The sequence below is a fragment of the Anastrepha ludens genome, chromosome 4 (genome assembly GCF_028408465.1).
Source record: "Anastrepha ludens isolate Willacy chromosome 4, idAnaLude1.1, whole genome shotgun sequence".
NCBI classification, from domain to species: domain Eukaryota; kingdom Metazoa; phylum Arthropoda; class Insecta; order Diptera; family Tephritidae; genus Anastrepha; species Anastrepha ludens.
Window position 1 is genome coordinate 67,070,836 of NC_071500.1, and position 12,070 is coordinate 67,082,905.

The 12,070-nt window shown below is 38.4% G+C and overlaps 1 protein-coding gene across 13 annotated transcripts in view; it reads left to right on the forward strand.

Annotated features, from left to right (window-relative positions):
• LOC128859650 (muscle M-line assembly protein unc-89) overlaps positions 1-12,070 on the forward strand; it is a 237,055-nt gene that overhangs the window by 179,266 nt on the left and 45,719 nt on the right. For 7 of the 13 annotated variants that reach the window (XM_054096625.1, XM_054096626.1, XM_054096628.1 and 4 more), the window contains 5 exons: positions 4,400-5,978; positions 6,363-6,890; positions 10,743-10,825; positions 10,914-11,094; positions 11,183-11,820. In XM_054096625.1, the coding sequence (XP_053952600.1) occupies positions 4,400-5,978; positions 6,363-6,890; positions 10,743-10,825; positions 10,914-11,094; positions 11,183-11,274 (2,463 nt within the window). In that variant the 3' untranslated portion in view covers positions 11,275-11,820. Of the gene's footprint in view, positions 1-4,399; positions 5,979-6,362; positions 6,891-10,742; positions 10,826-10,913; positions 11,095-11,182; positions 11,821-12,070 lie in introns of those variants that run through there. The other 6 variants (XM_054096631.1, XM_054096634.1, XM_054096636.1 and 3 more) reach the window with 2 other exon arrangements.

Consider the following 12,070-nt stretch of genomic DNA (forward strand, 5'->3'; position numbering starts at 1 on the left):
TTTTAACATAGAATATGGTGTAGCCTATTTTTTAAATATATTTAAGCTCGCGTGCTTTGTAGAGAAGTAATTTGCTCGGTCTGCTAAGGAAAGAGTTAAAGTGCAATACATTTCATGACAATATTTAGTTTTCATAACTAATTGAGATATCTGTTCTCTATAGGTACTTTGGAGGCTTACGTTTGGTTTTAGAGGGGACCCACTTAGGCCTTGAAGCCCATTGTCATGCCACTGGTTGGGACGCAAACTCTCCCTCTAAATTCCAATGTAGCAAACCACTTATTTTCTCGGGTAAACGAGAAAATAGTGTGGCTAGCTGCGGGTTCTAAGTATGTCAAGCATGCAAAAAAGTAAAAGCTTAGAGAGCGATTTCGCGTTCTGGCAAGAGCTGGACAGTGACACTCCACCTCTTCTTCGTTCGCGCAGCTGAGGCAGAAGTCATTAAAGGGAACACCTCAAGCATTTTTTTAGCTCACTTTAATCATCTATGCCATATAACTAAAAAAAGTCGAGACAGAATTCAGAGCCAACAATGTTACTAAAAAAAAAGTTTACAACTTTATGAAATTTTTACAACTTTAGCGATAACGGACTTATTGTTAGAGAAAGTGAGATAAACATCCATATAGATGGCTCAAGGCTAGACAACAGAGTAGGTGGTGGGGTGTGCTCCGATAAGCTCGGAGTTAGCAAATCATTTCGCCTACCGGATCATTCCAGTGTATTTCAGGCGGAAGTCACTGCCATAAAAGAGGGACTTGCACAACTGAAGTCTTCACATACTCGGAAACTCAAGTAGCAAAAAAGCGCTGGAATCTAAAACGCTCTCATCAAAAACAGTCATAGAATGTTTTAATCTTTTAAATAACTTATCCAAATACTACAAAGTACACCTTATTTGGGTGCCAGGCTACAGGAATATGCAGGGAACTGCAAAGCAGATGAACTTGCTCGAATCGGTAGAACTCTTGATATCCATATGCTTATAGCCACTTGTAAAGTAGATAGGAAAATCATCCAAAAGTTGAAAAAACCTCACAACATTAGCTCAAATGTGACTGTGAATTAGCTCAGACAGACATGGCCGAAATGAAACAGCGGTCGATCAAAGAGCTTGTTAAGATTTAAGAGAAGTTTTAAGAAACCCGATAGGGTATTAACTGGTCATTGTTTAATGGGCAGCCACGCCAGAGGGTTAGGACTTCCATACTATGATTTATGTAGAAGCTGTCTTAACACAGAAAAAGAGAAAACAGTCAGACACCTCCTATGTGAGTATGAAAGCTTAGCTATAAAGAGGCTCCGCACTTTTGGCACGGCATTTTTAACTGTCGTAGAACAATGTTGCGAGCCTAATTTTCTATGAAACTGCTCACAACATCGATTTCTAGTCCACGATTTCTGATCGTAGTTAGGCCAAATGTTCCCTCTCGTTTATCAAGACAATTTGGGCTTCTTTTTTTGCAACCATATAAAGTAAATTATAAATTAAATGAACCTTTTCGAGGTTTACGTGAGCAGTTTGATATATCAGACTCGCGTTTCAAGATTAAAAAACGAGACTATCCTCTCTCAATTAGTGATTGGCTGTAGCTGAACAGTTTTAGGCCTCGACACCTAACAAATTCCTGCCCTAATGACTCGGCGCCAAAGTATTATGCGCTGCGGAGATATTCTCACGAATCGTTCTAGGGGAAACAAGCACGTTAACTATCTCTCACTAAGCCCAAGTCTGCAACATATAAAAGAGGCCGTTCATAACCTCTTCCGCTTCTAAGCCCCCTATTGCCGTTGATTCAAATAGTTAAGCTGCTATCTACAATCAAACGGTGCAACTTCGAACGTACTTATCATATATTACAAGCGACTTAATAGGCCCCGCGCATGGACATGCACCCCTGAGGGCGGTGCTGCGGTCGTGATAGCGAGGAAAGAGTTAAAAGGATTCTTGGTGAACTCCGTCCGAATAGTTGGCATCTCATTGTATTCTTAGTTTGGATCAATTTTCGATCGATTCGAAGAATGAATGCTCCTTTTACTTCGTAGTAATTAAAAACCGTCTAAATTGTCATGAAAAGTATAAAAAACTTAACCATTCCACAATAACGCCTTGTACAGTTCTTTACACTACCAGACTGAAAAAAAGTCTACTAATGGTAAATAGTGTAAAGGGAAACTTATTTTATTTCCTTTATTTTAATTTTTTTTTTTTTTTTTACAAGTGTAAAAATTATAAAGTATCAGAATTAAGCTCCAGCGCGTTATTGCTATACTGTAGTGTAATTGCCTCGAGACGAAAGAGTTCTGTGCTGCCTCACAATATCCGCTCATGATGCCATTAAATCATTGAAAAATGCATTGTATAAAACCATAGAATGTAATAAACGCAAGAAATCATCGCTAGAGACATATTTAATTCAAACTAAGTAGAAAAGTAAACGCATAATCATCACTCAAGTATGCTATTGTATATTTAGTTGCACGCCTATAAATATGCTGCTTCATGCAATGGGTACCTTTTGCGCATAAATCACCATAGAATACAGCACAAGACTACTGTTATGCTTCAATTTATATTTGCATGGTTTGGCATATAGATGAGTAAAGTTATGCACGATATGTTATTGAAGTTCAGTATACTTTCATATAATAAAGAGAATATTTTTCATTGCAATCTTTAGCTTGCTTTTGCAATGCATTCCCTTTAAGTTTTGCTCAATTCGTTTTAAATTTAGAAAACAGAGAATAGGATTCATTATTTTGGACAGAAATTTTATTACGCAATACTAATACACTGTTAGAATAAAATTTAGTTGAAGAGAAAAATAATGTGGACTTGCGAGCGCATTTGTGTTAAAAAAATTGCATTTGCCGTTGGAAGGCTCCATATAACTTTAAGACTCCATAAAAACCACGATCACTCAAAACTTTAGGCCATGAGGAGAATAAACACTTTGCGAGTGTGGTATTCCATGAGGGTCACTCCAACCTTGGTAGTTCTTAGCGCAATAACTTTCGAACTAATGAATAGAATATCATGAAATTTCAACAGCTGTCTTTTTAAGGTTAGTACTAACTGAAAAATAGGTGATTACAGTAAAACTAGTGGCATTGGTGTTTTAGGCCCGGGACTTCTCATTTGTTATAATACCCATGTCTTATAATACCTTGCCGAGTAACCCGTATAGCTATTTAATTCTTTCAGCTATCTCCTGAAGTCATTCAGAGACAACTGTCAAAAGGAAACATGTATCTGGTTCACTGTCTTTCTCTGGTTATGATTACTCTCATATTCTTAATAGTTTTACATTATTAGCTTGGAAGCTCCACAGAACGGCTCCGAAAATATTTCTTGTCCCAGAACCCACCACAATATAAATTTATTAAAGGTTCTCAATTGGTTCAGAAGCATTTTACAGTTATCCAAGAGCCTCGATGACGTTTCATAATATGTACTCTGACCAAATTTGTCATTCTACGAAGTCATTCGCGGGCACAGATATCGGTATTTCTACTCCTCCTCTTGCAGCGTGAATCGATCAGTATTATGGCTTAACAATGGTCCCTTTTAGTATTTATAGGTTTTTAAGCTTAACAAACATAGACGGTTGTAGTTGTTTTGAACTACCTTTTTTGCTTTTTTAATTCACTTGGGGCTATAGAAAACGATTCTGTAATACATTATTTGTGGCTCATTACCTAAAATTGATTAAATTTGGCACAAACTTTAGTAGAAGGATTGCTAATAAAATTAAAATCAGCCAGGATATTTTTTTATCGAACGCGGGAGAACTTCAAAGCTTACGAATTCAGACTATGGGAGAGCTAAAACGAGTATAGAAAAATTAAAAAGTGGTATAATATTGATTCAGCCTCGGTAAAGTCTAACGATTTAAGGAAGTTTCAGTAGCTTTACTTTAGAATAAAATAAAGAAGCTTTAATAGAATAGTCCGATAATATGCTTGTATGTGAATATGACAACCTGTAAAATTGTTTTTGTTTTTTTGGCTAGTGGTAGATAGAATTTCTGCAAATTTAAAGGAACCACACTTCAAGGGATGTATGTTAATGATTGTAGAAGGCGAGTAAACAGTTGTTCTGGTGATTGCGGTCTGTTGTAAGACCCGCCTCTAACCATATAAGTGCAATATATATATTTTTACATACATATCTGTATAGATACTAAGATCGTATATATGCATTAAGATCGTCAATGTGAAATATTTGAAAATTGTATAGGTACTTAAGTATGTATTTCCATCTCACTCTGTTTATACTTAAACAATTCTTATATCCTGTTTGGTGTTTGCTAGTTTTCGCTGTTCTAACCGCTCAAACGCTATAAACCTTTTCGCATCAGCAAATAATTTATGCATTATCTCTCAAATAATTTCACAGGATTATAAATCCATGTCGAGTATGAGCAGCAGCTACTACAATGCCTCCAATATTAGCAATATCAGCAATGTGAGCGCACCAAAATACCAACCCTCACCAGTGAAGACGCCAACACCCGCACCCATGCCCACAGCAGCGCCCATCCCAGCCCAACGCAAAACACCAGCCGAATTCAGTGACTATAGCAGTGAAGTGGAGGAGCGTTTCAGCTCAGTCTCGCGAACTCAAGAATCCGACTCAGATATCAAGGGCTATCGCGTTGTTTTTCCACCAACACCCACACCAAAGTCTCACCTGACTAATGGACATAAATCGCCCGTTGTTGTAATAACACCATCACCAATGGAATTTGAGCCAACACCACCTGCGGTGAGCACCTATCCACGTCAGAAATTTGAGCCGATCCAGAAGGAAATACGGCACGAATTTACGACAGAATCGCAGGAACATAAACAACACTTCCAGCAACAAAAGGCACAACAACAACAGCAATACCAACAACAAACGGTGTATAAACCAAAACCGGTGGCTGCCAAATTCATTGCCGCCACTCAACAGCAACAGGAACGGCAGCAGCACCAACCACCAACACCACGTACCCAACCAGCACTCTACTACAACGCCATCGCCGGCACACCACTCCATATGGCTAAAATGGCCACCGAAACGAAAAATGTCATGCATATGAAAGAGTCATCCGAGACTTGCCAGCGCGTAGTTAATATGCAGCAGACAAAGCGTGTCATACACTTTGATAGCCAAAAAGAGCAGCAAGAGCGTCAAGTAAGCACACCACTCGAGCCGTTCCCATACAGCGTGTCACCAAATCGCTTCACACCGACACGACAGACACGTGCACCACCACCAGCCACACCGACGAAATTCGTGCCAGGCGAGTTCCGAGAGAGCGACTACGATAGTGAAATAGAAAATGCAAAGATACACCCACTTTGGACGCCGCAGGGTGAATATGGTCCACTCCGTTTCCGACATGTGGAACCTCCACAGACGGGACGCGCCTGTAGCGTGCCACGCTCCTACGAACGTGTGCTCTCGCCAATGGAGTTTGATCGTGGTCCAGAAATGCCCAAAAAGATACAAATCGATTCAAATGAATTACGTAAGCAGCGCGGTAGCAGCCTCAGTGCTGGTACTACAACCAGCAAACAAAACACACAATCCTTAAATCGTCACACATCTATGCAGAGTAGCAGCAGTAGCAGCTATCAACAGCGTTACCAGACATTGCAGCCTGATCACACTGTTGCTGAGAAACGCTTTCCGCGCGACGATATGAACTTGAAAGTTGGCTCGCCACCCAAGTACGGTTACATACAGTCGCACATCGAGCAGCAGGGCAAGCAGATGAGCTCGAGTTTCTTGCAAAAATCGCATCAGTTTATTAACGATATCAGCAGCGATCTACAGCAAAAGACCAGCAAGTCAACAAAGTTGTACAATGGCGTTGCTGAACCGAAGATTATTACGCACTCCTTCCGCCTCGGCTTCCAGCGTGCACCCAGCGAGGGCGATAACAAACCGCAAGCCTATCGCGATGAGTCGCGCGTCTCGCAGTATGGTAAGTACTGAGGCTACGTGGCATTCACGTGGAGTTTACCAATATTTACATAAAGTTAAGAATTACAATTGGACATCTATTGGTTATCAATGCTAATTGGTGTGCGCACCAAATGATTTACTTTGCAGTTCCACAAATTCGAAATTAGCCTGTACATTTCCGAAGTTTCTTGCCACTACTAACTACAAATGTTCATACTTTAGTATAAGGGAATGTTTTGTGCTGTTTATTTTTCCAATATATTTACACAAGTTACATACCTATATACCTATGTATTATATAAGTTTACTCCAATATGTTTATTTCCACTATAAAATTTTGTGTCTTGTCTCTCCTTCACCAACCACTCAATCCGTATCAATATATTAACTGTGTACACGATAGGTACGAAATGCGTGGATCCCAATACTGGTCTAATTTACTTCAAATACGATTTTGGTTATGAGTTCGGTATACTCTTTCCTGGAGAAGGTCACAAATTTGTAAGCAGCCAATGGAATAGCTCATCGTCGACACTACCACCGCGTCCCTCATCCGCGACTCCCACTCGTCAGATACAAGCTGGTGCGGGTAGAAAATCACCATATCCTCTAAATTTTCCCAATGGCGGTGATCTCGTTATACCGGTGCAACATGAACGTGCCGCTACACCCACATCAACACGTACGAGTACACCGACACAGCCACCGTCGCGCCTTAGTGTGCCTTATGCGCGACCACCATCACAGAGTGGCTATCATTCTGATACTGCAACAAGTCGTCGTAGCCCCGGGCCCGGAATGTATGCCGGCACAAGCGGGGTGCATCGACTTAAGAAACGCTATAGTCTACCCAATACACAGGTTATCGATATAAATATCGATCGTCTACATGACAATGATCATCTGACACGTCTACCGTTGATAAGTTCAGGTATTGTGCCAAGGCAAAATATCATACCCACTCGTTAGATCATCATGCCGACTGCTAATAGAAAAGTTTGTGTTGTAATAACAATTGTTGTGGCATCATTTAAAATATCTTTTGCACTACGCAGAGTTGGAATGCGGCACTTAGCGCAAATCCACTTACTTACTTTCCAAGCAACTGCACTTCTACGCACTACCGAGCTTTCATCAAACTTCTCCATTTATTATTATGTACATAAGTCATGCACAAATACCTTCGAAAGCTGTAAAAAGAAAAGCTACAACTACATTTGGGAACATTTTCTTGCTGAGAAATCTACACAACCGCTCCACCAACATTATAATTTACTCGAAATACATACATACATAAATATATCATCATAACGGCAAATCAAATCCTAATATTTAACAAGTAATCCGAAGTTTCTCAGCTTCTGACCTCGAATTTTGCTACTCTGAAATGCTTGCGGTGCTTCTATGCTATAAGACATGTTTTCATTTATAAATCCAAATTGAATTGTATTTATAAGTGAAAATACTTCCCTACATCGATAGTTTTTGTATGCCTCTGTAAGGTAGTTATCGCAGCAGTAAACGATGTTGAGTAGTTGTCCACAATCACTTCTTAATGATATCTGCGTATGTGTACGTTGATTTATTATGCTAGAAATAAATCAAATTCCAACCTTCACTAACCAAATCCTTAAATCCCTAATCGTGAAATTCCAACATTTTTGGCATCTCCCTTGATGTTGTATGTGTAATAAATCGATGTTGTCTAATAAATCGAGGTTCTTCCAGGTATGAATCTATATAATAGTGGATTATATATTATAATAAAAGCGTCGTAGAGTAGAAGTTCGAATACTTATTTTGAATATGAAAATAGTATTTTTGTGTTTAATTTTTGCATCCTAAGTTAAAGCATGTTGTGTGTGTGTTAAAACTATCCTACTATATATATTAGTATACATACATATGTATTTATATATTAATTTTTTTTTTTAAGTCTAAGCTGCTGACTATCAAAGAGTGTTTAGATGAGTGATTTTACACACAGACGAGTAGTTGAAACAAAAGTTGAATGTGAAAAAATTACCTATCCTGTTTACGCGAAGCGATTTTCATTTGTATAGGAATTAGGTATTTACCTAGTAAGTGAAATGAAGTTAAAATGCGAAATAATTAGCCTCTTCTATTCGCCACTTTCCTGCTCGCTATCACTCTCTTGACGAAGAATTTGCATGTGAAAGCAACAACAAAGCTATCGAGCAAGACTCGCCACTAGGTACTATGGTTATACCTCATAAAACTCATTTATACCAGTTGCTTCAACTATTCGCCAAGCCTAACGGCGAAAAGAAGAGGTATAATAATAAAGGATATTTCAAAAGGCGCGTCTAGAAGTTGTTTTAAAATAATTTTATATTCAAAATAGGCTTTTAACTATCACGTGTGAAAATTACATCATTTTACAGGTACAATCCGCCAAACAGTTTATTCATGAATGCCTACAGTTGTTGTTCAGCAACACCTTGCTGTACAGCAGCCAAATTCTCAACAAGACGTCCAGTTTTTAGTCTGCCAGAACCAGTTTCTCACAATTGTTTCATCAACCTTTGAATTTTCAACTCTTTCGGATGACAATTCCAACAAAATATTACGAATTTGTTCTATGGTGTAAAATTGTAAATGTGTCTACTTGAAAAATTTCAAAGATAACACAAAAATGTTACCGTCTAGGGACTATGCACTACGTACATCTTTGAGTCTTTTTTGATAGACACGTGAGTGGTTAGAGCAAGCAAAATGTCACTTGCAATACATTTATTAGAGAGGGAACGTGGATAAATATGAGGGTTAAATAAAGTTGGCACAAAAATTCTACTCTACACAGAAATACGATTTATAATTTTAAAAACTCCTGATCCAATCACGCGCTGTGGCAGACCATACAATATGGAAGAGTGGTGTCCGGTGGTGGCAAAAAACATGCTTTGCTTTGATATTAAAAAGTCAATGAGGTCCCAAAATCTTTGGTCTTGTCTAACAAAAACAGATATGAAATCCCAACCGAAAATAAATTCATTGGGTAGGTAGGTAGTCCCGAGAGTTGTACCCATTTAAGCGCAATTTTGGCATTTGCTAAAAATCTGACGAAAGCAATCTAATATGGATGGCTTTAAGCGCGATTTATGGCAATCCTACTCAAGATTGAATTTTGAACTTGAAGATTAACCTAAATTTATACATTTACAACACCCTAACTTTGAACTTTGAACAACGAAACGTGATTAGCTTAGGGAGAGTAAGGGTAACGAGGATAGCGTGAAGAAAAGGATAGTTACCGGAACTGAGGTATGGCTATTTACCTTTTATTAAATTTATTGAGCTTTGTGTCTTTGGGGACTCTCTGAATGTTTTATGCTTTTGGAAAGAACTTGCTGTTGTTGTAGCAGCAGCTTGCTTAAAGCGTTGAAAACAACAATCGGGAGTTTTCATTAACAACAGGGGCAGAAAACGGACTGTTTCAACAGGGTTGGACCGAAAAGTGGATATTATTAGATTAGGAGTTGACGAGCTAGGTACAATGCATAATCTTTAATAAAACATATTCGAATTGGAGATATGTTGCAATTTGCTAGCAAATGAAAGGATAAACGAGAAACGCAACTTGCTGCATATTTACAGGCGAGTAGAAAATTTATCGCAACTCGCTTAAGCAATACGATACAATGAAATATGTATATCTATGCAAACTATTCGACGCATCACATTGGCGCCTGGTACTAGTGATTCGAAGTGGATAAAGCTTCAGATTTGTCTGAATACTGCCACCAGGATAGCCACGGCATGCCTCTTAATGTCCCACCTACAACATCTATCCATGCAAGGAGCATGGGAAAATGCTTATGCAGGCACTTGCTGGAGACTGAGGCACCTCTCAAGCGCTTCAGCAGGCATCCAGGCCAGACAAGACTTCAACTACTGGATTGGACAGTATATAGACAGGTGTTAAACACCATTCAACGGGAGTATATTACTACCTTCCTAAACGCCCGGGTCCAACCACCACCCATTGTAGACGAAGAGCTCCAGCTGGCTCTTGAGGCCATCGTAACTTTGATTCAATTATGTTCTGGATGTTGTAGCAGGTTAAACTCCTACTTATCCAGAATCGACCCCGACATACCCAATTTATAAGTATGACCGGCATGCGAAGGTATGCCACACGACACTAACCAACTATTCACATGCCCCCTTAAGCCCATTCACCCAACACCACTCTCCTTCTGAACCGAACCTGTCGAAACAACAAGTTTCCTGGGCCTTCCGTTAGATGGGATAGACGATGACGATTGGTGACTTCATCGTACTGACAGGGCTTGATGCACTACTACAAGAACAACGACGCATTACATTAACAAAAATGTCGATACATTTTTTCTACTTCTATTTTAATATGACAAGGGTTGAAAAATCTCGAAAATTGAATGTACAAAGCTAGTGAAATTTGAAAAATCGCATTTTTTTAACAAACCCCGTACAAGATTATTTCTGCTTGGCGAATGTTACCTTGTTGCTTTGCGCACTGACTGCATGCAGTTCATTTTATAATTTTCTTTTGTGTTTGTATTTGTAATTGCGCATGTATTTTCGAAGTGTTTTTATGCTCGCGCTGCTTGTCATGTAAGTGTTACGCTTTTATTGAAATAAGTGTATGCGCTTCAAAGTTTATAAATAATCGAATACTCAACAGCAATAACTCTCATATTAAAAAACAAAAATATAATAAATAAATAAAAAATGCACAAATAACTGTAATACTTTACCAAAAATATAAATAATATCACAGTATCAGATCTACCATCGGATGTACCAGTGAATGCACATCTGAATCGCGACGACTATCCGAAGAGACCGCCACAATTCATAACAGTAAGTACAGTTGGCAATACAAAAATTTGTTTACCTACTTTGCAAATTTTTGACGCAACTCATATTTCACTATTTCCCCGCACTTTAGCCACTGAAAGAATACGCGGTTATGGTGGGTCAGTGTGCACGCTTCGAATGCATCGTCCAATCGCATCCACCATCGAATGTAACATGGAGCCGCAATAGCATCGAAATGCAGAACAGTCCTAAACATGTTATTGAATATCGTAACGGTGTCTGTCGTTTGACCATACCACAAGCTTACCCTGGTAAATATACGCACATAAACCAATTCAATGTTTTTAGTTACCGAAAAAAAAATAACCCTTTTACTTTTCTCTGATTTCATTACTCTAGATGATGCCGGTGTTTACGCCTGCACCGCGACGAATCCCTTAGGCACAGTCACCACTTCCGGGCAACTGCTCGTGCAAACCAAACGTTTATGAATGCGTTTTTGTGACAAGAAATGAGGAATTTTTAACCTAAAATAAGCGCTAATTGGGATGTATAAAATCTATGATTAATGCGGAATATGTGAAAATTTCCAGATTTTTAATATGTCTCTAGAAGTTAATGACAAAATGTTTAGTGTACTCGTTGTGCTTCAATTTTATGTTCATTGCGCGTACGCACATAAATACATACATACATACATACATACAAACATACACATATGGATTTCACGAAAATATGTACATAAGTATGCATGTATGTGTGCCAGTAAAAACTCCACAAATACATTTTGCTTTTACCGTCTTCACGCGTTAATTGGCGTATTTCGAATACTCGGACTGAGTTTACTTGCAAAATATTTAAATACTCTATTATTCATTCATATGAGCAAAGAAGCTATCACACAGCTATTAAGCCGAATTTAAAATTTGTTCTTTATGTGCCGAATTTGTCATGATTTATGCTTATATAACAATAGTATTACATGTGTTTTTATGATTATTATTATTATTATTTCAATAAATTATTCGTGAAAATTTCTTTTGAGGAAAAATTTGATCATGTATGTTATGAAAAATCAGAGGGTATCTCTGTAAGCTTAGGGCGTGACATTTATACTACATATTAGGTTGGGGAATAAGTTCGTAGTGTTTTCACCGAAGACTTTTATTTAAACAAAACACAATAATTATATTAATAAGTTAATCAATTATATATTCGCCGCTGCTTTTTACAATCTCTTCCCACCTCTCGACCAATTTCTTGATGCCGTTCCGCCAAAAATCGCTT